This window comes from Lygodium microphyllum, chromosome 19 (genome assembly GCF_053477565.2).
Source record: "Lygodium microphyllum isolate KBCC chromosome 19, Lygodium_microphyllum_v1.1.10, whole genome shotgun sequence".
Lineage (NCBI taxonomy): Eukaryota > Viridiplantae > Streptophyta > Polypodiopsida > Schizaeales > Lygodiaceae > Lygodium > Lygodium microphyllum.
The window spans coordinates 85,482,213-85,509,242 of NC_141153.1; the positions used below are offsets into that span (position 1 = coordinate 85,482,213).

General features: G+C 39.6%; 1 protein-coding gene across 2 annotated transcripts in view; it reads right to left on the reverse strand.

Moving 5' to 3' along the window:
• Positions 1-2,882: 2,882 nt before the first annotated feature.
• The window catches only part of LOC148020116 (alcohol dehydrogenase 2-like), a 47,966-nt gene continuing 23,818 nt past the window's right edge, over positions 2,883-27,030 (reverse strand). For both annotated transcript variants that reach the window (XM_087700390.1, XM_087700391.1), the window contains 6 exons: positions 16,661-16,743; positions 16,489-16,564; positions 16,318-16,379; positions 15,791-15,886; positions 15,545-15,706; positions 2,883-3,331 (listed from right to left, as the gene is read on the reverse strand). In XM_087700390.1, the coding sequence (XP_087556516.1) occupies positions 3,221-3,331; positions 15,545-15,706; positions 15,791-15,886; positions 16,318-16,379; positions 16,489-16,564; positions 16,661-16,743 (590 nt within the window). In that variant the 3' untranslated portion in view covers positions 2,883-3,220. The remainder of the gene's footprint in view (positions 3,332-15,544; positions 15,707-15,790; positions 15,887-16,317; positions 16,380-16,488; positions 16,565-16,660; positions 16,744-27,030) is intronic.

Here is a 27,030-nt window from a genome sequence, read left to right on the forward strand (position 1 = left end):
TCATGGCGGGAATTGTGATTCTGCAGCTGCAGCTGTGATTGCTAATAAAGATCAGATTGATGGGATCGATGATCATCATAATCATCGCGACCAAGAGCTGCCTGCAAATCATATGGATCAGAGCATTCATGGCTGCCAGTCTGAGCCCATATCCTTCTGTACCGACGATGACACTGAGTTCCCGAAGCTTATAGACAGTGCGCCTTCTCCAAGAGGAGAATTAGCACCCCATGGTACCCCATGCATTAAGTCATCAAAATCCGAGTCGACAATATCCTTCTCATCATCATCCTCGTCATCGAGGACATCAGTTGAGGACGATCATCCTGGTTATGATGCAGCAGGTCATCATGAGGCAGCTAAGAGTCTCAGCACAGTCCGTCAATATAATATCAGCAGGATTAATTCTTCCTCTACTAATGGGCAGACCAGGAGGCCAGGCAATAACTCAGACAATTATCATCAGAATATGAGGCCAGGCAATGCAAGCAATCAACCTCAGACGCACATCCAGGCGCCTCATCGGATGAGCCGCGTGGACGAAGTGATGAAGCGGCTGCAGGATCGAGGGGCGCTCCCGCCTCCATCTTCTCATGCCCCCCCTCGCGGTAAGAATCACATCAGACACAAGAGCAACCATAAGGGCTATCCTTATAACAAGAGCACTGCTGCTGTACCGGTTGCTGTGAAGGAGGATATGAAGGTCCGCCATAGTCACAACATCAGCATCCAATCTTACAAGGATAGTAATACCCCTATCCCCAATGGCAAAATTCACACAGCGGAACCGATCAACAAGCACCTCGAATCACCAGATGACATCGATGATGATGATGAGTTTACAACCCAAAAGCCCAGACTTAATCATCATGCTAGACCTGGATCTTCCGTAGATCAAAACAAATCATTGGGGACTTCATCGAGAACAAATCAGGATTCAAAGCCATTGTTGCTGGGGAATAGTTTTGCATCTCTCCTGTCAGGTGATCAATCATCATTAGACCAGGAGGAGGAGAAGAAGATGCAGAAGACTAAGAAAAAGAAGAGTAAGAATAAGAATAAGAAACCAACCGATCAACTATCATCGATTGTGGTTGAACAACACGAGCAACTGCATGTGATGCCAACCACCATAGCATCTACCTCTCAGGACCTTGCAAAGGAGGTTCGCAATGTGGTGCGTAAACAACAGCAGCAACCTGCAGTTGTCAGACCACAATACTTGATGCATGCATTCAAGTACCCCTCTTGGCTTCATCTTTTCCCCTCTCTTAGATTCTTTAATATGCTCTCTCTTATGTTATGAACACCTTAAACATCTAGGGACCCATGACCAATGCAATACCACCTGTATTTATGAGCTTTGCCATAGCGTTAGAACCTTTTGTGGGGAGAGTTTTGTTCCACATGGCATAATTCTGAGTTTGATGAGTTGATTTACTTTGGAGCGAGCTTAAGGTGGTGTGTAGACTTGAGATTCTATGTTTTGTCATTAATAAAATTGGAATTGAAATTTCAATTCCTCAGCAAGAACTACACAATGTTATACGAATCAGAAATTGGACTACTAACTTTTCCATTGTGTATTGAAGTCTATAGCCATGGACACATACACATAATTGCACATGCATAACTATGCACACACATACCCACACGCATGTGCATACATGCACACGTGTGGTTTGAGAGAGAGAGAGAGAGAGAGAGAGAGAGAGAGAGAGAGAATGTGTGTGTGTGTGTGTGTGTGTGTGTGTGTGTGCGTGCGTGCGTGTGAAAATTGTTCGTGCAATTTTCCTTATTAGGTTTTCTTCTCAACAATGTATGTGCAAGTTCACTCACTACTCATCAACTCAACTTTGATTCCACTTAAACGTTTGCTTATTGCCAAATGTGAAAAGTCCTTCAGTTTCAAAAAGCATATATTTGACTCTTCGCCAACGTAGTATTAATTAGCTCCAACACCTATATTTCAATACTGAAAAATATAACAAACAGTTTATAACTGACCAAATATAGGACATTATCAAATCCATGAGCATAGATAAGCTCACGTTGAGGCTTAGAAAGATCACATTGTATTGCTACACATATCCCACCAATCTAATATTATGTTGCAATACTTCATTGATTCCCATAACATAGGTTGAACATAAACAAATTATCACCATCATCAAATGACATTTGTTTTCTATCATCGGTCTTTTTTTCACACATTACATTCTTCTTTGTGTGTCACATGTAGCATACTAACCTTATTTTAATAATACACTATAGATTATTAAGAAAAATGACGCATTGTAGATTATTAAAGAAAAATTATGATACCCTCATACCTCAATTCATATTGACTTTGCTTGTGGATTCATTTATCAAAGTATCATAGACTAACCTATTAAAACCTTTCTTTTGAACTTTGAGAGGGATATAAACCTCAATTATCTTGTGGTTTATCATGTTAAGATAAAGTTAGTATCATCTCCTGGCCAATCTCCTTTCAATGGCTACCACCCTTCACTATCCACAATTTTTGTTACTTCTAAATATTAATGTTTGTCATGTCTTCAAATATTATCTTTTTTGTCCCTTTGCAAATGTTCAAGGGGGAGAATCTTTTATAATAGAAAAGAACTAAAAATAACCTACAAATCTAAATTATAGAGTGCCTACAAGAGGAGAAGTTTGGTAGTCTCCCCATTTTCAACATAATGGCAACAATGCTTGTTTATTTTCCTTCCTCATCATGACGGGATTTTTCAGCCAACCGTTATGCCTCTACTTTCACTATCATGGCAACAATGCTGATTTATTTTCCTCCCTCTATCATGATGGGATCTTTCAACTAAACATTTTGTTGTACATGTCAATTGTTTTGCATACATAAGTAAGAAAAGAGAGATGAAAATCTTTTGCATATTTGCAACTCACATTTATGAGAAAAGAAATAATTCTCTACTTTTTTTATCTTATGTCCTTTTTTCTTAAGCTCCGCCAACCTTTTTCAAGTGAGTACATTTGCGCAAGAAGCCTTTTCAATTTGTTTCTAAAACCTCACAAGGTATAGCCATTTAATGGCTAAACGATTAGATTATAATAGTTTACATATGGAAACTTCATGATGGTGGAAGATATACATACACAAACTTATCCCCATGCTTAAGCAACAACACTACTTTGACTTCCAAGCATCTAGTAAATGCTCGATCCAATGCTACTGAGTCCCTCACATTTTCATTACACACCTTAAGCTCCTTCCTTCAAGCATAAGTTGAAAGGAATCATTTATCTTTGAGAAAGGGATATTGTGTGTAATAAATTCATCCAGTTGAAATTCCTACACACATCAAACACCAATTTAGAAAAACATAAACTAGTTACAAGACACAATCCATTTGTTGTTTGCTTAATTTTAATTTGCACATTGAGAAACATGTTTTCTAAATCCAATAAACCACAAATAGGAAGTTTCAAGTGAGAAAGAACACTTACCACTATGTAATCTCCTCTCTATTCAAATAATGCTAAATATCAACACATCCTCAAGAACATTTCCAATGTTGAATATTAGTAGGAAGGTACTAGCTACTAGTTTCCCCAACTTCTATGAGAAGTATAGTAATGAAAGAAGTGAAAAATAAAATCATTGATGTCTTTTGGAAACTATTGCAATAGTTTTTTTGAGCCTTTTCTATATTGAATGAAACCAAAAGCACAATGAAGCAAAGATAAAAGAAGCACGCATAAGCTTTAGAAACAGTGAAAAGACAATAGAAAAGGACTTTATCGAGAAAATAACAAGTCATAGTTACATGAAAATTTCTACTATCATTTTGTCAAATTCAACCAAAGCACAAATGCCAAGATTTGAAATGCCACTGCTAGACTATATTCTGCTCAATAAACATGGAGACTCTAATCAACAACCTACTTGGTTGGCTTGGTACGAGTGTTTGATATAAGATGTACCTAATTTACCTCAGCTCGAGTTAAGAAATAATGGGAGTACTATTAAAAACCATCTTGGTTGAATTTTGAGGCATACAATGTAGACATTGTCATGGAAAGTTGGCTCCATACACTCCTTCCTTTAGAAAATGTAGTTACGTGTAGTATCTCTACATATTTATGTAGCTCTTCTAACAAAATATTGATCAATCTCACTCTAGGTGAAGTTTCTTCTATAAGAATAGGGTTCTCGATGCACTCACCCAAATTTTCATCACATGTGGGATAAAAATGCTCCCATCATCATTCCCTATCTTTATTTGCAAGGTGATTCCAAAGGTTTATCTTGACCTATCAAGAGGAATAGCCTCCTCATTGATTGGCAATTGTTAATATTGATGCGATTACACTTGGTGCATCACCATTGTCTAATATATTACCTGGTTTCTCAAAATCATATTAGAACTTGTTCACTTATTGGCAAGAAATAATGTTGATTCATGCACTTTTGATGACATGATCTATTTGTATTACAAGAAGAGCAGTCTTAGGTTAATCATTAGAGCATACTCAAGTTAATTAGGCATTTATAGCCAACTATAAAGGCAAACATAAAACATGATAGCAATTAAATTCTTAAAGAAGGCAAGGTTTCCCCTTTTTCTGACTCTCATAACAAGAAGAATAAGAATAAGTTATAGTGATGTAACTATTGCAGATAGAGGAAGCGCCTTATTGAGGAATGCAAAAAGCACATGGCAAGGAAAAAGGGAAAGTAACCAAGTATGAGTGTGGTTGAAAACTCATCCAATGTGAAAGATACAATACCACACAAGGCCCGCTTGGGTCTTATGTGTGTTTTGCATGATGCTCTTATAATCGTCCTTCACATACACAATATTTATGAGATATTTATCCATGGTAAAAGCCAAGGATACATGGTACTTTGATAGTGGTGTCTCAACAAATCATTTTCTTCATTGAGCTATTAGTCTCACTTTAGTATGCATTGAAAGGGGAATCATGCATCTATATAAACAATGCTTCCTATATAATAAAAGGTATGGACAAATTCCTATTGTTGCAATGAATGGGGCTACCATCATGCTTACGGATGTATGTATGTATGTATCTAGCATCAAAAAGAATGCACTTTCAATTTCATCCACTACATGTGTTGGATTCACGATTAAATTCCACATGAATAAATACAATATCATCAAAAAATGGTATATGTGAGTTACATCCTACAAAAAATATACCATGCCTCTTTTCCTAAAAATGGATCTTTACATGCTGGTCAAAAATTATCACTTGTGCATACTAATGTGTGTAGTCCTATGCACATCCCATCCATTAACGAGTATTTGTACTTTCTCACCTTTATTGATGACATTTTTCAAGCCACTACTCGTTATATGCATTAAAGCAAAAATTGGAGGTAATTGCATGCTTCAAAACTTTATTGGCTATGGTTGAAAATGCAAATCAATGTAAGCTCATTACTCTCGATACCAATTGAGGATACATTCCATCAATATACTACATCTTATACACCTCAACAAAACGGTATGCCTAAAAGGAAAAATAGATCTCTCATTAAGATGACATCATGTATGTCACAACTCTATAGAAACAGAATTTGTATCCTTTTTCATTAATTTGTCTATATAATGATTTATTAAATTTATTTCCTTTGCACTAATTAGATATAAAGAAAAGTGCATTGGAGCTGGCCACTGATGAGTTGTCACAGGTTATGGTGGACCCACGCGGTGGGTTAGAGAAAAGATAGCTCACACTTCCACCTATATGACCCGATTGGGCGCCTGTGACTAGAACTCACGCATATCAGGGTTAGACTCGCACACAGAAAGGATTGATGCCTTGAAGTGTGGGCTAGATCCACCAGAACAAACAGTTACAATCAACAAGATGGCATGATCATGAAATGCTTGTATAATGTGCATGTGTGGGCTGAAAGCTTGAAATGCACATTTCTTTGCATAGGAAAGTAACATGAAGATTCGGATACCATTTTTGCGATGTACACGGCAAAAGCTTTCATATGACACCCATATTGGGGGGGTCCCTAAATTTTAGGAGATCCCTAAATTTTAGGAGGTCCCTAAAATTTAGGAGCCTCGAATTAGCCTAAAAATGCTAGTCCTAAAAAATAGGGATGTCATTCTAAAAATAGTAAGTTATGTACTCTGACTGTGCTTACTAAATTTGGTTGTTTCTATTCTTGACAGTATTCAACCCAAAAAGGAAGGCCATAGAGAAGAGACAAGTGTCAAGACACTTGTCACACAAGTTTCCAAGTGTCCCACCACTTGTCACATCTCATGACATGTGGCTAGACACTTGTCTTGTGCTACTCCACTTTCCCCTTTTGTACTAGCTCTCCCCTCTCCTATAAATAAGAGCTCGTTTTTCTTCATTCATCATCATTTTTCTTTGCTGTAAACTCATGTACAGCACGCCAGAAACTGGCCCCATCCATCCCCATCATCATCCCCCACTTCTCCATTATCAAATTCCTCCATATTCCCTCTTCTATCACTGTTGTTTTACAAGACAGCAAGCCTGTAAATTCATTACAGCACCTCCTTCTCGAGCTCTTTCTTCCATTTTAGCTACAAGAAGCAAGCCCTATCCATGTACTGCTGATCAACGATGGAGAAAGGCTGAATTCCCCTTTTTCTTCTCTCATACTGTAAAGAAATCAGTTCTTATCATTGCATAATAGATAATGCATGTGTGTTTGTACATCTTTGCATGATCTTGTGAGAGTGAGAATTACTTCTTCTCACTCTCAGGTTGATTGTAACTGAGCTCTTCCCTAAGGGACTTGGGTTGAGCAGAAATACATTCCTTCGGGGGGGGTTGCCCATCTTCAACCCTCAATCTTGTCTCCATTACTTTTACATTTTCATGGCTGTAATTTTGTGAGTAATTTTCATTTTCAGCTTTAAGTGTTCATTCTCTTTTATATTAAATCTTGAAAACAAGCAAATATCATAATTGTTAAGCATACTACGTTGTTCGGGGCGTTTACAGTGGTATCAGAGCTTTGGCTCGGTCCTCACCCTCAACACTGGTAGTGCTTACAACTATAAGTTTGTTTGTTTTCAGCCCTTGCATTGAGTGCTTGAGCATATATTTTTTTTCTTTAGTCTCAATGGATCAATCGAGTGCTATCCTTCAAGCCATTCAAAGTCTTAGAGAGGAGAATCAGCAAATTCGTGAGCAACTTCTCAAACTAGAAAAAGTTGAGAATCCCAAAGAATTCAAGGAAAAAAGCCCATCTACTTCAAGAAGACAAAGCCATACCAATGAAAGGAGCCGATCAAGAAGTCCAACTACTTCTAAGAGGCAGTCCCATTCTACTTCAAGACAAAGAAAGAGATCGCGTCGAAGCTCATCCTCTTCTTCAAAGTCATCTGGCGCCTATTCTGATGGATCCTCTTCTAGTAATGAAGAGTCACACCCTTCTCGTGGAAGACCTCATCATCGTCAAAGGCGTCGACATTCTTCACCCTCGTCTCCATCTTCATCCCCATCAAGCACTTCATCATCTTCAACCTCAAGATCCGAGCATGGACAAAGGCATAAGAAGAAGAAGAAGACTAAGTCACTATCTCAACTTGAAAAGAAGATCAAGTTCAGTATGTATGATGGTTCCCGAAATCCTGATCTTCTTCTAAAGTTTATTCGTCAATTTCAAATTTTGTATGGTCGTGACAAGTATAAAGAAAAAGAAAAGATTAAGTTTGCAGCTTTACATTTAACCGACTTAGCCCATACTTGGTGGACGGGGTTGGAATATGATCATGTTGCCCCAAAATCATGGTGGTCCTTTGTTCGCCTGATACAAAGCCAATTTCTTCCTGTTCATTTCAAAAGAGATGTAAAAATGGAATGGGATCGGCTTTGGCAAAGGAAAAATGAGTCACTTTGTGACTATACCAAGAGATTTTGGGAGCTACTTTTGAAGGTCCAACATTTCAAGAAGATCAACAGTTCGGAAAAGCTTAGGAAGTTTCAAGGAGGTTTGCATTTTAAACTTCGTACTGCTCTTAATCATTATCATTGTTCTAGTCTCAGGGAACTCATTGACCATGCTGAGACATGGGAAATGGAGCACAATGGCAACAAATCATTCCAAAAGAATGATAAGAAGAGAGTAGCTGATGATGAGGAGTATTTAGCCCCAAATGAAGGACAAAAACAGTGGCAAAAGAAGCCATCAAATCAAAAGAAGATGAAGCCCTATGCACCTCCTAATGCTCCTCAATTTCGCTCCAATCTATACCCACAAGCAAAGCAACTTTCCGAAGAAGAAAAGCAACGCTTCATGAAAGAAGGGAAGTGCTTTAAATGTGGACAAACAGGCCACATAGCGAAGCAATGTCCAAACAAGGGACAAAGCAAGGTTTCTGACAACAAGCCTAAGTCGCCAGTGAAAATCAATACCATCAGTGATGTAGTTGCAAACACAACTCACACTCCAGAGATGCGCAAATTATTAAAAGCTTGGGGACAGTTGCAAGGTGAGCAAGCACTACTCTTGATAGATCTTGGGGCGAATGAAAATATCATTTCCTTGCAATTAGCTAAAGAGCTTGGATTAAAGAACGAAGAGATGGACACTCCGACAGAAGTTCGCCAAGCTTTAAATGCTGATGAAGGTGACACAGTGAAGACTGTGATACCCTACATTGGCAAGCTCAAGTTTCAAATTCAAGGCTACAGTGATGAAGATACCTTCTGTATCGGAGACCTTGATGGTTGCAATGTGATTCTTGGCATGCCCTGGAATCATAGAGTAGATTCAACCATCTTTTCTCAGAAAAAGAAGGTAGAACTCACCAACAAAGGCAAGAAGTACGAGATCCAAGCTGGAGTTTCTGGAGACACCATACCTATGGTAAGCCATATGCAAGTCTCTAGAGCAATTAAGGATTGTGTTCAATGTTGTCTGCTTTATGTCACTGATGTAAAAGATAATATGAATGCTGAAAACCAAGAGCAACTTCAGCTCTTGGAAAAGTATAAAGATTGTTTTTTGGAAGATCTTCCTTATCAGCTTCCCCCAGAAAGGCCAGAAGACCATCATATTGATATTATCCCGGGCAGTTCTCCTCCTAATATAGCACCATACCGTGTGAGCCGTCCTCAACAAGAAGAAATCAGAAAGCAAGTCGAAGACCTACTCAACCGTGGGCTAATTAGGCCAAGTAGCTCACCATTTTGTTCACTGGTTCTTCTTGTTCAAAAGAAAGATGGCACATTCAGGATGTGCATTGATTATCGAGCCCTCAACAAAATCACCGTGAAGAATCGGTTTCCTATTCCCAGAATTGACGACATTTTGGATCGTCTAGGAGGCTCAAAGGTTTTCAACCGCATTGATCTAAAGAGTGGTTATCATCAAATTAGGGTAATACCACAAGATATACACAAAACTGCTTTCCGCACTTCATACGGTCTTTATGAATTCTTGGTGGTTCCTTTCGGATTAACCAATGCACCAGCCACCTTTAATCGAATGATGGAGTGCATCTTTAGAGAGCATCGACAATATGTCGGTACTTTCTTTTATGATATTCTTGTCTTTAGCAAGAATGAAGAGGAGCATCATCAACACTTGGAAATTGTTCTACAATTACTACAACAAAATCAACTCTTAGTAAATGGTAAAAAGAGTGAATTTTTCATGCATAAAATAAATTACCTTGGGCATGTCATCTCTTTTGAAGGGATTCAGATGGATCCTGAAAAGATCAGGATAATCCAAGAATGGCCTCATCTTCGTGATGTACATGAGGTGCGATCGTTTCTTGGCTTATGTTCTTATTACCGCCGCTTCATCAAGCATTTTGCCCATATGGCTTCTCCACTTCATGACCTTACAAAGAAGAAGATCTCTTTCCAATGGAAGGAAAAAGAGAAGGCAGCCTTCACAAGGCTGAAAACAGCTCTTACTTCTGGACCTGAAGCTTTTCAGCTGAGGACAGCTGAATAAAAGCCAGAGGGCTGTCACAACTCTATAGAAACAGAATTTGTATCCTTTTTCATTAATTTGTCTATATAATGATTTATTAAATTTATTTCCTTTGCACTAATTAGATATAAAGAAAAGTGCATTGGAGCTGGCCACTGATGAGTTGTCACAGGTTATGGTGGACCCACGCGGTGGGTTAGAGAAAAGATAGTTCACACTTCCACCTATATGACCCGATTGGGCGCCTGTGACTAGAACTCACGCATATCAGGGTTAGACTCGCACACAGAAAGGATTGATGCCTTGAAGTGTGGGCTAGATCCACCAGAACAAACAGTTACAATCAACAAGATGGCATGATCATGAAATGCTTGTATAATGTGCATGTGTGGGCTGAAAGCTTGAAATGCACATTTCTTTGCATAGGAAAGTAACATGAAGATTCGGATACCATTTTTGCGATGTACACGGAAAAAGCTTTCATATGACACCCATATTGGGGGGGTCCCTAAATTTTAAGAGATCCCTAAATTTTAGGAGGTCCCTAAAATTTAGGAGCCTCGAATTAGCCTAAAAATGCTAGTCCTAAAAAATAGGGATGTCATTCTAAAAATAGTAAGTTATGTACTCTGACTGTGCTTACTAAATTTGGTTGTTTCTATTCTTGACAGTATTCAACCCAAAAAGGAAGGCCATAGAGAAGAGACAAGTGTCAAGACACTTGTCACACAAGTTTCCAAGTGTCCCACCACTTGTCACATCTCATGACATGTGGCTAGACACTTGTCTTGTGCTACTCCACTTTCCCCTTTTGTACTAGCTCTCCCCTCTCCTATAAATAAGAGCTCGTTTTTCTTCATTCATCATCATTTTTCTTTGCTGTAAACTCATGTACAGCACGCCAGAAACTGGCCCCATCCATCCCCATCATCATCCCCCACTTCTCCATTATCAAATTCCTCCATATTCCCTCTTCTATCACTGTTGTTTTACAAGACAGCAAGCCTGTAAATTCATTACAGCACCTCCTTCTCGAGCTCTTTCTTCCATTTTAGCTACAAGAAGCAAGCCCTATCCATGTACTGCTGATCAACGATGGAGAAAGGCTGAATTCCCCTTTTTCTTCTCTCATACTGTAAAGAAATCAGTTCTTATCATTGCATAATAGATAATGCATGTGTGTTTGTACATCTTTGCATGATCTTGTGAGAGTGAGAATTACTTCTTCTCACTCTCAGGTTGATTGTAACTGAGCTCTTCCCTAAGGGACTTGGGTTGAGCAGAAATACATTCCTTCGGGGGGGGTTGCCCATCTTCAACCCTCAATCTTGTCTCCATTACTTTTACATTTTCATGGCTGTAATTTTGTGAGTAATTTTCATTTTCAGCTTTAAGTGTTCATTCTCTTTTATATTAAATCTTGAAAACAAGCGAATATCATAATTGTTAAGCATACTACGTTGTTCGGGGCGTTTACAATGTATGCTAACTCCTAGAAACTACCCCATGAAGTTTTCGTTAGAAGTTGTCATGCACTCAAAATATGTACTTAATTTGCTATCCCACAAAAGCAATGGTTGAATGTATGCCTTATGAGGAGTGGAATGATTGGAAGCCAATGATGTCACACATGTATATTTGGTTGTTTAGCATATGCCTTGGTGTAACACTCATAAAGACATAAGTTAAAAGATATGGCTATTAAAATGCATTTTTATTGGTTATAGTGTAGAAAGTAATGGGTATTGAATAAGATTTTGGTCAATAGAGATGTATTCACTGAACATGCTAGTTAGCCCTTTATGGGCTGCTAGAAAATTAGTCAATGGGACCAATAGATATATTTAATAGTTTGCTACCATTATCTCAACAAGTATACCAAACTTTAGTCAATTTTAGTATTCTATTGAGGATATGCAATAGCAAAATTAGTAACAGATGCATACTAAACAACAGCTTGATTTTCAGTCCATTGATTAGGGCACTGATGATATAGTGACCAATGAGAGAACTACTATTCGGGAGACTAAAATAGTCTCTAGATGGTTGTTGGATACATGGCGGGATAACTAATATTCTCTTCATGTATATTATTATTGCCAATGCATGGATCCCCATCTTCATTGTTAGAAGCATCCTCAAAACAAATGGGCTCTTCATTGTATGTCGTAACATGTGCATAAGAAAACTACCTTGCATATGATTGTCATCATCTATCTGATCATTAGACTATAATTCAAGCTATTTTTTAGCAAATAAACATTACTACTTTTGCTATGTAAACCCCTTAATAAGCTACTAAAAATAGCTATGTTCCTTTACACTACATTGAAACAAAGTCAACAAGGTGTCAAACACATCTTATGGACCCACATGGGTCTCATTCTTGAATTGCAAGAAGAGATAACCTACATTTCAATGAATACCACATTGTGATTAACAATTACTTTGCCTATCGAGTGTCAATATAAATGGCACCCTTTTCATTCTGCACTATATTTCCAAACATGCATTTTATTTCTTTGTCTTGCGGCTTGTGTTGGCATGGTGATGACACTACTACATATGCCAAACATCCAAACACACATATAGTTTACCACTAGCTTTCTTCAATTCCAAGCCTCATATGACATAACTATAACGAAGACTCAATGGAGAAAGACCTTTATGAGTAAGCATATATTTTCACATCTCTTGAAGAGATTGATTTCCATTCAACCACACCATTTGTTGACGTGTGTATGATTTGGTATATTGATGGATAATGCCTTGCTTAGCCATAAATACATTGAACTCACATGACATATACTCCTCTCCATGATCAATGCATAGCAATAAGCTTACACCATTGTGATTTTCATCCATGGCCAAGAAGCTTCTAAAACAAGAAAAAACGTCTAATTTGTGCTAAGAAGTTTCAATAATACTTGTGCATCAAGTATGGTCGCAATTACCACTCTCCAATTCCTGAAACCGTGCTCCTAATACATTCAAATCAATTTGTGAGACTTGCTACCTCTTCGATCAAGGAGAACATACAACATTTTGAACAACTCATGATCCATCTTTATCGTCACAACAACCAAGCTCAATGATGGATTTGTTAACCCTTTTGAGTTATTCAAAACCCTCCCCTATGCTTCCTTTTGATATGCAAGACCCTAATAGTGACAAGTTTTGAGTATGTAAATATTAATAGAGGCAGTTCTCCAAGCAAATGTACTTTCACAAGTACATCTATTTCATTTGACCATGGTGTTGGTAGTCACTTTTCTCAAGCTCCTTCCATCCCTTCATCTTCTCGCTAAAACATAGATTCTCTTTCTTTTGCTTTTAATAACTTAAAATTGCACTCCACATCTGTATCTAGCACACTAGGATTTGGATCTTCACTTCCTCATACATTTTTTTTTCTTGTCACCACATGTTAAGCTATGCACAAGTGAATGCCACTGCACCCTAGTACATTGTTGGTAAGAATTCTACATGTTAACAATATCCCTTACACCCACCCACAAGTGAGCACATCTATCTATCCTAGGATAGCTGTGATGGGTATCCCCCTCACTCCCCCTAGACACCTACGACCCCATATGTCAGCCTCTCACACGTAGGGATTTCCATTCTCTACCTATCATATCCCCATCTCTCTTCCTCAAGCTACGCATGCAACTACCATGCCCATGCCCAGTCAAACCCATGGCCGCTTTTGGATCCACTTTGTACACATCCCAAATGCAAGGTGGACACTTGGGGTTAATTCCCAAGTCTACTCCACTCCCCCACACTACCCACCCTATCCATCCTATTCCTCATTCAACACTACCGCTCATCATGCTACAACCAATAGTGCTTCAAAAATAAGACTCATTTCAACAAGTCGAACTTTACCACTTGGTCTAACTTATGCAAAAGTGTTTGAATCTCAAGGTCTTTGTGACCTACTCATTGGTTTAGAGCCTATGCTAGACTCTCGACTGGCTCATTTTGATCTCATCTATCAATGGAGAGCTCAAAAATGCCACAAGTGATGTTGAGTTAATTCAAGGATTTCTTCCTAAGTCATGTCCTTGACCACTATGGGGTGGGAGATCGAACTTGGCATATCAATCTCAACTTTGAGCTTCAAGAATGTCCTATGAAGAAAGGGGATATAACCTAAAAGTGTAGAGCTATCTATTGTTACTTGTTGAGTTCACACTACTAGCTCATTAAGTTACATGATGATCAAGCCGCTTTCTTTTTAAACAAGTAGCTTGGAAAATGCTTCCACTTTATATAGCACATCATTTTGTTGCCTTGCTTGCCAACTTTGTATGAGTTCGAATGCATTATCGAGTCCATAAGAAGTCTCCCCACATTTTTATTCAGAGAGGGATCTAATTGCCGCTTCTTCCCAAGGGAAGAAACGAAGGTGGCAAGAACTCTCAAGATGCCAACACAACACAAAACAAGGGTGATACCCCTTCCTCAAACTAAAACAAACAAACAAAATTCATGTGGCAACAACTCCCTAAAAGGAATGGATTTTGCATATACTACCAAAGACCATGCCATGTAAAGGAGTGTATTAAGGCCCAAGGTCTCCCAACTAAGAAACCACAGTCGACCACGATTGCACCCACTTCCCCTGGACAATCAAGTGTGAATACGCCTCTTGCTACATTCTCATTTACTCCTTTTGGAACAACTATCATTGGACATGTGGCACGCAAACAATCTCGGTAGCCCTTATCTTTTAGTATTCTTCAAAGATTAGATGATTGGCCTACTAATTTGTCCCCCATTGCACTCTTTACATCCATTTTGGAGTCTCCTCCTGCATCCCTCCACCTAGGACCATTTCCTCACCTTGACATTTTCATTAGCAAAGACTTGTTGATGGCCGTGTGTGATGGTGGCCACACACTTACGCTAACACCCTTAGGGTACACTACACTTGTCTCATACTATTTAAGCACTTGCTCTTCTCCCAACATGAAGGCTTCCGCTCCTAAGATAGATCTTGCGACATCACTTGATGATATCACAAGAGTGTTGGAAAATGGCAGCCAGCTATGTGCAAAATACATCTTGTAAGAACTGCCGTTTTTTTTGAGTACCCAGTGGCTGTCAAATAAAAATCTCTTAGCAATAAGCTGGACTGCTTGCCAAGAAAAAGCATACAACTTTGTCTCAGGGACACTAGTTTTTCCAGCCATTACCTTCCTCATCAACCTACACTAGAACACTGCCAATGTCTGTAAAGCCTTTGATGAATAAAATTTTGTCTCAGGGACACTCGTTTTTCCAGCCATTACCTTCCTCATGAACCTACACTAGAACACTGACAATGGCTGTGAAGCCTCTGATGTATAAAACTTTTAGATCAAATAAGCTCATTCACCCTGCAAAATTGGAGAGCCGCTGATGTAGTGTTGGAAGTTTATTTCTCAGAATTGCAAAACTTACTAGCTTACAAAATGGGAAGCCTTTGGTTCTCAGCTGAAAAGCAATTGTGCTCACATTCAATAAACCCATGAGAGCTTGATCATAATGAGTTGATCTCCTACTGTAAATGAGAAATTTTCTGGTTTTGAAAGGAGTACTTACCTTTCGTATGGACATCTCTACTACCTCTGGTAACTGTGACTTTGGCTTCAGTCCTCCAAGAAGTGCTCCCTTCAAGGTGCGGCCTGTTAAAAGCTGGGCTGGATGGAAGGATATGGGCATGACATCATTTGAGACACCACATATAACGCATACTCCAGCCCCCTGTAGCAGGCAGAGAGTAAATGAGTACAAGATTTGGAGTTAAGTCTTTGCAGATTGGAAACTGTCAGAAAAAGAAATTCTTACGCCTTGAGAACTCAAAAAGGCAGTCTCCATCAGCTTTGGGTTACCAACACATTCAAAACTATAATCCACCCCACCTTTACTCAAATCCAAGATTACCTGAAATTGTTTAATGAATGCAGTTGTATTAATAATAGATATGAAAGGACTCGGAACAAACACACTCCCCAAACATGTACTCGCACGTATATGCGAGCGTGCATGAAAAGCTGCAGCACTAAACTTTACTCAGCTCCATAACTACCTTAAGATACATTTCAAGCATATCTAGGACACATGAAGGTTTGAATATATAAGCAAAAATCATAACAAACTTTATCTTAATAGAGGAAGCATGAAGAATGTTGACCATGAACAGTAGTACAATGATACAAGGTTTGAATATATAAGCAAAAATCATAAACATTTCACATATGAGGACTAACAGCCCATAAAAACCTGAAAATGTTAGACACTGTTTTCGAATTTCTTGAAATAACAGCTACTTATTTTTCTCTGTCTAGGCAGGCTATATATATCTGCTTACCGACCTGATGCAGCTCTTGCTCATGATCCTTCGGGTTGATGAAATCCGTTACACCAAAAGTACGACCTGTTCTAACACAATATGTCTTTCATGAAAACCAGTATGCCACCAAGATACATGTCACAGCCTTAAATCATTTTATAATTGTTTAAGAAGATAAGTTGAAACCATTTACCTTTCTCAAATTTGGAGGAATCTATATCCACCCCAATAATCTGAGTGGCACCAGCTGTTCTTGCTCCCTCTGCTACCTGCCACATCTTATTCAATGTTCATCCTCAAATAGAGAGTGCAGTAACTAAAAGCACATCATGGTACTTTCCGATTACAAATATTAATTTACTCACAGCCAAGCCAACAGCCCCAAGTCCAAATACAGCAACACTGGAGCCCTTTTCAATCTTGGCAACATTCCATGCAGATGATATCCCTGTCACAAGCATTGCTAAGTGCCAGCCAATGCATCTTATACAACTCCTCAGAGAAATATATTGACATAAGCAGTATGATTTGTCAAAAACATGAACAAAATGCACTTTTAGATATACTTTACTGAGACACGATAAGTCTTGAAGGGTAGAATAAGTGCTTGCAAGTTGTTTGTAGCACAGAGCCATGCCGTTTGCATAAAGGAAATAAACAAGCACAGAAAAAAAGAGGGAAAGAGAGAGGACTCAAATCTTCCCCATATCTGCACTGTACTGCTGTGATGAAAAGATGAAGCATACAAAGGGAAGATTCAACAGTGACCACAGCTCTGAACATAAGCAGGAAAGGCTGCAAAAGGGAGTAATAAAATGCACCACAGTCGTAAAAGTGTGTGCAGGCAAGCTCACATAAAGGAGTGTGGACAGCAAGATTATTGAGAGAGGAGAAATGAAAATTATGTCACAGTTTATGAAAGATCATTGGGAAACACGTTATCACATCTGGTAAGAGTCAAGACTGAACAAAAACACACAGTATGCAATCAATCCATTAGTCATGCAATCCCTCTGTAATTTTCTGTGTCGTCTCAAAAGTCACAGTAGATAAATGTATGCAAAGTTTCCATATGTTTTTGAAAAGGAGGCTAGATCCAGCTTGTGATGATTGTGATGTTTTACAGCAATGAATAAAATGTGACTATGTACTGAGTTTGTCAATGAGGACCCATATCATGTCATGACCTTGAGGTGTTCCCAAAACACCTAACTTGAAATCCATACTAATAGATTCCCAGAGAGCATGTGCACTAGTAGGGATTGATCATTGCAGCAAACCTGAACCTGTGAGTCTTCACCTCTCTTACCGGGCTTTTTGACGAGCTAGGCAAAGTCTTCAGTATAAGAAGGCTCAATTGCACTTATAAGAAGGCTCAATTGCACTTACATGGCTGAACTTCATAGTGTGCAGCATACAAAGGGTCACTTTCTTTAAGCACCTTTACCAAAAGGAGCAGTGACACAAATGCGTTTAATCATTAGAACATAACATGAGATGGGTGAAGGATCAAAGTGGAGGGCAGTAGTGGGATCAAAGGTGCACGAAGAGATACTCGGTGTTGTGTGCTGCTGAAGGTAGAACCAGGTGGTGACACAAACAGCAGGGGTGAAGTGTATTGAGACTTGTATAAATCCTGAACACGAGCAGCCAACAAGCACTCAAGATAGGCATATGAGACTGCGACGAGAAATCTTTGGTGCCAACAAAGAAGGAAAATCTTTGTTTTGGCTGATAGCAACAATCTGACCAGCATATGTTGCATTGAGGGCAGCAAGCAGCTGCATTTTGATGTCACATTGCTTTCTGGCAGGCTGAAATAGCAGCCTGGAAAGAAGGGTTAATCACCAAGCAGTGCAGGCTGCTTTTTGGGCAGGTGACAGTAACGTGATGGTTTATAGCACCACTCTTGTGATGTACATTATGGCATGGCAGCAGTAGGGATATTGCCAGCAGCTCGAGCAGTCACAGTGGCAGGTGAATTTTTCAAAGACCACAAGTAATTGGCATATATATGTCACACGTGTGTTGCATATTAGGTGTCGAAACTACTACCCAGGGAAAGTAATCACAAAAAACATGGATGTTAACAATTAAATACCTTTGACCAAGGGTTTTAAGTAACAGCAGGGTAGGAAAACAAAAGAATAACATTCAAAGCACCACGTGTTTCTCTTTTTGGGAGAATTAAAAAGAGTTGCACCCAGTCATGGATTTGCAGATTCCTCTTACTATGGATGACGAGAATGTATTGCTAGAGCATAGAGCCTTTACTCCCATTAATTTTAATGTGGGTTGCTGCTATCCTAAAAGTTTAATGTTGCAGTTTTGGATTGAAGGAAGAATGTTTTTTCTTCTCTCATCTTTTCCTTGTGGATCAAACTTGATCTGTGGTATTGACTGTTTGCTTTGGGAAGTTGTCTCAGTGATTATGTCTGGCAAAGAAAGAGTATTGGGATTTTTGTTTACCTCTGAGAAGCTGCATGAAAGCTGAAGTAAATTGAATGGCAAGAGGCAATTGCTGAGGCCCAATTGGAGACCAAGGAGATGCTTTTGGTCCAATGAAGGCATGTGTGACCTGGTTTGAATGCATGCAAGTAGAGAACCTCTATGGTGAATTCAGGCTATGATGTGAACAAAGAACATCTAAGTAACCAGCAATAGCAGATGTAACAGGGATGTTTCAAAGTGAGAAAGACAAGGTTGTGTTGATCTAATTCTCATGATACACCAGGCCTACATGTGCAGCAGATATTCAGAATGTTTGGAGCAAGATGCATATCGAAAAATCAATTGTGTCACACGTTGGGAATAAAAGGCCATCATGCATTTTATGTGTACACGGGTGCGAACGCACCCTTAGCACTTGTACTTTTATATATCTATCTCAAAAACCTAAAAGATGTACACTCTATTGTACTCATACATCGTGCATCACTCTCACTCTACTACTCTCTACTGCTGCTCACGTTTTCCTCTTTATCTACCATCGCCATCGCTAACCATTGCATCTCAGCTGCATATCGCTCATTTCAAACTGCTATGAGAGCATCGGTTATCATAAGCGCACTTCCCGGAGTCCAAACTATGTCAGCTAATCCCACGTGAAGAAAACAGCAGGTCGCCTTCATATTAGTTAAGGCGTGACCTGTTTCCAACAAGCAACAGCTTCAAGGGCAAAAACATGGGATTGATTTTGCTGAGATTTTCTCTCCTATAGTCAAGATGACTACTTTTTGTGGACCATATTGGGCTTGGTTACATGTGAGGATATGAAACTCATACAAATGGATGTAAAGTCTGCTTTTTTACATGGTGATCTGCAAGAGGACATATATATACAATAGGAAAAATGTTTTGTAGCAAAGAGGAAGGAAAAGATGGTCTGTAAACTCAACAAAGGCTTGTGTGGGCTGAAATAGGCACCGCATGAATGATGTCATAAGTTTGATACATTCATACAATCTCAAGGATTCAAAAGGAGTCGAGTGGATCATTGCTTATATACCAAGAAGGCAGGAGATGGCAGTCCTTATTATGTTGGTTTTGTATGTGGATGATGTGCTAATTGCTAGTAGAGAAGTTCATGCTTTGGACACATTGAAGCAGAACCTACACAGCAATTTTGACATGAAGGAACTTGGTGAAGCGAATCACATTCTTGGCAAGCGTATACTAAAGGACAGATCGGAAGGTCTTCTTTATCTTTCGTAACAGGAGTATGTATCCAAGATTTTGCAATGTTTCAATATGGAGGGGGAAAAGCAATTGGCATACCATTCCCTCCATATATGAAACTCAGTGCAGAGGACAACCCTACGTCTAATGATGAAAAGGCTGAAATGGCTAAGATTCTGTATGGTTGGTGACTGCAGAAAGTCTACTTCAAGATATGTATTCACCTTCATAGGGGGAGCAGTTTCCTTAATCTGCAAGCTACAAAAGTGTGTTGAATTGTCTACTACAGAGGCAAAGTATGTGGCTGCCACTGAGGCATGCAAGGAGGCTTTAGGGCTTTCACGTCTGATAGGAGAGCTTGGCATTACCAAGATCCCTCTCCTCCATTGTAATAGTCAAAGTGCTATCATGCTAGTACGGAACCCCGTCTCTCATGTAAAGATGAAGCACATACATGTGAAATATCACTTTATCAAGGACACACACATGGTAAACCTATAGATCTTCTCACGAAGGGTCTTCCACAGCAGAGAGGCTTGCTCATTACCGACATATGATGGGAGTTGTATAGTATATGTATTTCAGCTTTGTACATACTAAAATTTAGCTGATTCTTTTCTTCAACCTTAAGGCATGTTGCCTTTCTCACGAATGGTCTTCCAACAAAGAGGTTTGCTCATTGCCGACATGCCGACATATGATGGGAGTTAAATAGTATATGTATTTCAGAGGCAAAGTATGTTGAATTGTCTACTACACAGGCAAAGTACGTCGCTACCACTGAGGCATGCAAGGAGGCTTTATGGCTTTCACGTCTGATAGGAGAGCTTGGCATTACCAAGATCCCTCTCCTCCATTGTAATAGTCAAAGTGCTATCATGCTAGCACGGAACCCCGTCTCTCATGTAAAGATAAAGCACATACATGTGAAATATCACTTTATCAAGGACATACAGATGGTAAACCTATAGATCTTCTCACGAAGGGTCTTCCACAGCAGAGAGGCTTGCTCATTGCCGACATATGATGGGAGTTGGATAGTATATGTATTTCAGCTTTGTACATACTAAAATTTAGATGATTCTTTTCTTCAACCTTAAGGCATGTTGCCTTTCTCACGAATGGTCTTTCAACAGAGAGGTTTGCTCATTGCCGACATGCCGACATATGATGGGAGTTGGATAGTATATGTATTTCAGCTTTGTACATACAGATGGTAAACCGACAAATCTTCTCATGAAGGGTCTTCCACAGCCGAGGCTTGCTCATTGCCGACATATGATGGGAGTTGGATAGTATATGCATTTCAGCTTTGTACATACTAAAACTTAGCTGATTCTTTTCTTCAACCTTAAGGCATGTTGCCTTTCTCACGCAGGGTCTTCCAGTAGAGAGGTTTGCTCATTGCCGACATATGGTGGGAGTTGGATAGTATATGTATTTCAACCTGGTACATACTTAAACTTAGTTGATTCTTTTCTTCAATGTGGAAGGCTATTGGGAATAAAGGGCCATTGTGCCTTTTATATGTGTACGGGTGTGAATGCACCAAAATACCTAAAAAATGTGCACTCTATTGTACCCACGCATCATCCATCTCTCTCACTCTACTACTCCTCACGTTTTTCACTCTATCTGCCATCACCATCACTGACCATTGCATCTCAGCTATGTATTGCTCACTTCATCACACTAGTAAGAAGCTCTTCAGTTGGTCTTTTCTATGTATATGCTGGTGTATCATCAGATACAATTGTCACATGTCTGAGTTGTCAGCAGTGGATGCGAGTTTGATCATGTGGATTATAAAGAGAGTAAAAGATGGGGTCTTTGATTTGAGACAGGACTTTGAATATAGCAGCAGCAGTAAATTGTAGGTTTGCAGCAAGGTTTTAAATAGAACTCCATGACCTATACGTAACTACTAGTGGGACTGCCTGTATGCCAGAGAAGAGCTTTAGAGTGTGGTTTGGAGGCAGCAAAGTTTGCAAGGTGACAGATAGTGTTGCTGTGTAGGACAGCCAAACATGTTTAGGAAGGTGGCTATGAAGTTTAAGGCATAATCCTTGGAGAGACCCAAAGGCTGCAATTCTCATAGTGAGAACCAGCATCATCTGCTTTTTTTCTACTAAAGTCTCTTAAGCAGTCTATCAAGCCATAATGCAAGATCGGTGGGAGTGCTTGTTGTAACCAAGGCTGCTATCATGAAAGAAGAGGGTCATTCTAAGTAAGGCTTGAGGTGCTAAACTGGAAAACAAGGTGGCCAAGGGCTTAAGCGGGAGTAATGCTATTGCAACAGAGGAGGCTGCCATCAAATTAGAATAGAGCCAGCTTGCTGCCATTATTTGCAGCAGAACAAGGGCATTGGTTATGACTGAAAGAAGAGGCCACTATGAAGCTTATGACAAGGGAACTTGACAGTCAAAGAGCATGAAGGCAACTGCAGCAAGGACAGGAAGAATTTGAAGGAGAGGGCAACCCATTTTTCTTCTTGCTTATCACCAAAAGGTTATTGTGCTGATGTACTGCAGGTTGTACGCTGCTGTGTCAGAATATGAAGGACTTTGTTGTTTGTAAGGCAGGACCAGCATGGTAGTAAAGGGCTACAGGTGTACAAGTTCTCGCGAGAGCTAATGGGATCGCTCTGAAAAGGATCAATGAAAATCAATGCTATGGAGTAAGAAGGAAGTTATGAGTGACCATCAATTCTTGCACACAAGACGAGCATTTTTGAACCCACTATATCAAATGATGCAAGGTAGAGCACCGTCAACATGGGTACAATTCAAGCAAATGTTTGCATCGAATTTGTTGACAAGTACCTTTGAGATGGACATCATGACAGCTTGGAATAAGCTGGGTGCTAAGCAATGCAAGAATTCAGAGCAATGCAATACTAAGTTTTGGGATGCATTCCTGCCCATCACCTCTTACTGCCCCACACCCCTTCATGAGCAAGTGGAAAAATATGTTTGTGGGCTGCCTAAAGGAATCAAGGATTTTTGCATTAAATCCATTGTCTCTAGCATGTCTTAGCTCATAGAGACTACTACAACATATGCTTTTTGCATGGGAAGGATTCAGGCTTCCTAGAAAGTGGGGAGAATCCGAATAAAAAGTTGTAAGGCAAAGAAAAGGGGAAGTTCTGAAAATCAGCCTGAAAAGAGGCCAAAACAGCAAAGAAAGAGCTCGAAAACATTGGCACAATGTAGAGAATTGATAGTTGCTTATAAATGCTTTATTTGTGAACAAGAGGGTCACATTGCAATGGACTGTCCCAATAGGCAATAAGCTGGAAAATTAGAAAATTAGGGAGACTCTAAGGGAAAGAAGCCCAAAATATCAATAGGATTGGTACTCAATGTTGTTAGTGATCAGCCCAATGATGATGCCACTGAGTTATGTAGAGCATGGGGAAAAATTAGGAATCAACATGCATTCATATTCTTTGATAATGGTCCACGAGCCAACTTCATTTCTATAGACATGGCAACCTGTCTATGTTATGCCCTATAGTGCGAGGATTGAGACACGCACTGCTTGCCCACAAAACACACACACACAGAGTGCAAAGTAGAGAGAAGAGTGAGCATGACTTGTGGGTACAATAACGAGTGTACCTCTTTAGGTTTTTAGATAGATATATATATAAAAGTACAAATGTGCTAAGGGTGTGTTCATACCCGTGCACATATAAAAGGCACGATGACTCTTTATTCCCAATAACCTCCCACCTAAAGGCAAAGTGCCTTAAGGGGAGAAAAGAATCAGCTAAGTCTAGGTATGCACAAAGCCGAAATACATATATCTATCCAACTCCCATCATTTGTAGGCAATAAGCAAACTGCTCTGTTGGAAGACCCTTCATGAGAAGATTTGCAAGATTATCATCTGTATGCACTTTGACAAGCTCAATATTCTTGCTCTCAAGTACATCTCTAATGAAGTGATACTTCACCTGTATGTGTTTCGTCTTTGCATGAAAGACAAGATTTCGTGCTAGCATGATAGCACTCTAACTATCACAATGGAGCACAGGTAATTTTATAATGCCAAGCTCTCCCACCAGGCGTGAAAGCCATAAAGCCTCCTTGCATGCCTTAGTGGCAGCCACATGCTCGGCCTCTGTAGTAGACCATACAACACACTTTTATAGCCTGAACATCCAAGACACTGCTCCTCCTGTGAAGATAAACACATACCCAGAAGTGAACTTTCTGCAATCCGCACGACTAGTATAGTCTGCATCCGTAAAGCAAACGACAAATGCCTTCTGCTTTTCAAAGCATATGCACAAATCCTTTGTGCCTTGGAGGTATCTCATAATACCTTTCACTGCTTCCCAATGCTTTTTAACAAGGTTTGCTATGTATATACTAACCACTCCCACTGCAAAGGCAACAGGATGTGTAGCAACCATAGCATACATCAAACCACCAATAGCTGAAGCATATGGTGTATTGGCTGTTTCAGCCTTCTCATCATCAGATGTAGAGCTGTCCTCTGCACTGAGTTTCACATATGGAGGCAATGAAACCCCAATTGTTTTCCTCCCCTCCATATTGAAACACCGCAAAGCCTTGGAGATATACTCCTGCTGAGATAGATAGAGTAATCCTTTTGACCTATCTCTGAGTATTTGCATGCCAAGAATATGATTTGCATCACCAAGATCCTTCATGTCAAAGCTGCCATAAAGACTTTGCTTCAGTGAGTCCAATGCATGAGTATCCCTGTTAGCAATCAGCATGTCATCAACATACAGAACCAAGATAATCACGCTGCCATCTACTGCCTTCTTAGTGTACAAGCAATGATCCACGTGACTTCTATGAAAACCTTGAGACTGCATAAATATATCAAACTTATGATATCATTCTCTTGGTGCTTGTTTCAACCCATACAAACTCCTTTTAAGTTCACATACCATCTTCTCTTTCCCTTTTGCCACAAACCCTTCAAGCTTTTGCATATATATGTCTTCATGCAAATCACCATGTAAGAATGCAGTCTTTACATCCATCTATATGAGCTCCATATCTTCAGTTGCAACCAAGCCCAAAATGGTTCTCAATGTAGTCATCTTGACTACAAGAGAGAAGATCTCATCAAAGTCAACTCCATGTTCCTGCTTGTACCCCTTCGCAACCAATCTTGCTTTGTACTTTAATGAGAAACCGGAAGTGACCATCTTGTAAACCCATTTGCATGGAAGGGTTTTCTGCCCTTTAGGCAATTGCACCAAGTCCCAAGTGTCATTTTTCTCAAGAGATTCCATCTCTGACAACATGGCTTTATACCATTTCTTGCTATCCTATCTGTCCATTAGTTCCTTGAAGCAAGTCAGTTCACCACAGTCTGTCAACATGACATAATCAGCCACATTGTTTGCACCAGGAACAAATCTATCAAGTTGTCTAGTAGCCCTAGATGATCCCCTAACCCAATGATCATTGTTTGCTAGTTGTTCCTCTAAATTTCCATTTTCAGCTTGCTGTCCTGGCATTTCAGCCTGCAAATCAACATTAACAGCTTGTTGTCTTAGCAGTTCCTACACATCCTATGGGCAATAGCTGGCTGATCATTTCCAGCATTATTTTCTGCATTTGCAGGTTCATTTACAACAAGTATTTACTGCTGTACAACGGGCACATTTTACTGTCAAAAATGTATTTCTTTCCGAAATACAGCCCTACGGACCTCCTCAATCTTTTCGGGCTATTTATGCATGCAATCTTCCCGAAAGATAACATCATTGCTTCATACTACTTTCCTTTTCTCGGGATCCCATAATCTATACTCCATTTCACCCTCGTCACCATATCCTAGAAAAATGCATTTATAAGACTTTGGCTCAAGTTTGATACGTTTTTCTTTACGAATGTGCACAAATTCTTCGCAACCAAACACTTTCAAGTGTGCATACGAAGGTGGCTTGCCCGACCACACTTCTTGCGAAACTCCCCCCTCCCTTTGCCAAAGACCTGTTTGGTGACCGATTAATCAAGTGTGTGGCTATCATAACAGCCTCTGCCCAAAAACCATAGAGTAATACAGCATGAGATAGCATTGTACAAACCTTATCCTCTATGGTCCTATTCATATGCTCTACAACTCCATTTTAGGGTGGATTATAAGGGGTAGTCAGCTCCCCCTTTATCCCTTTGCTATCACAAAATACCTAAAAGGTCTTGGACACATATTCCCCACCATTGTCAAAGAAAAGACACTTAAGTGTCTTATCAGTCCGATTTTCAACCAATGCCAAGAATTTTTTAAACTTGTCAAGCACTTGGTCTTTGCTACGAATAGGGTAAACCCATACCTTCCGTATAGCATCATTGACAAAGGTGACAAAATATTTCTTTCCCCTAAAGATAACCCTGGCATCTAACATACATTGGAATGTACTAACTCTCGAAGACAAGGCAAGTAACCCAAACAAGAAAGCACTTTCATTCCAGTTTGACTCATGTGTCCCAACCGACCATGCCACAAAGAAATACTTGGCTGCTCGGTCACAGCAACAACATGATCACTTACACTAGATACATGGAGAGGATAGAAGGTATCGCTTTTACAACCTCTGGCAATCACTCTAAATCCCTTATAGATCTTCTATTTCCCATCACCAAAGGTAGTATGAAATCCATCGTCATCTAGCTGCCCTATGCTAATCAAGCTCTTCTTGAGCTAAGCTGCATGCCATACATGCTGAAGTGTGAAGATAGAACCATGCTGAAACTGCAACTGCACACTGCCAATACCTGCAACGTCACATACATAGTTGTCCCCAAGATAGACAACACCATGTCGACCCCCTGTATAGTCAGAAAACCACTCACGATGAGGGGTGACATGAAAAGAAGCACCTGAATTTAGAATCCAAGTATGCATGTCATCATCCGTATCTCCAAGTAAAGCATGTGTACTAAAGTGTGAAAAGACCAAGAGTGCGTCATTCCCACTGTCACTGTCATGAGTAACTACATTCACCTCTTCAATTTTGACACTGTTCTTCTTAGTATGAGTCTCTTTCTTCTCTTCCTTACTATCA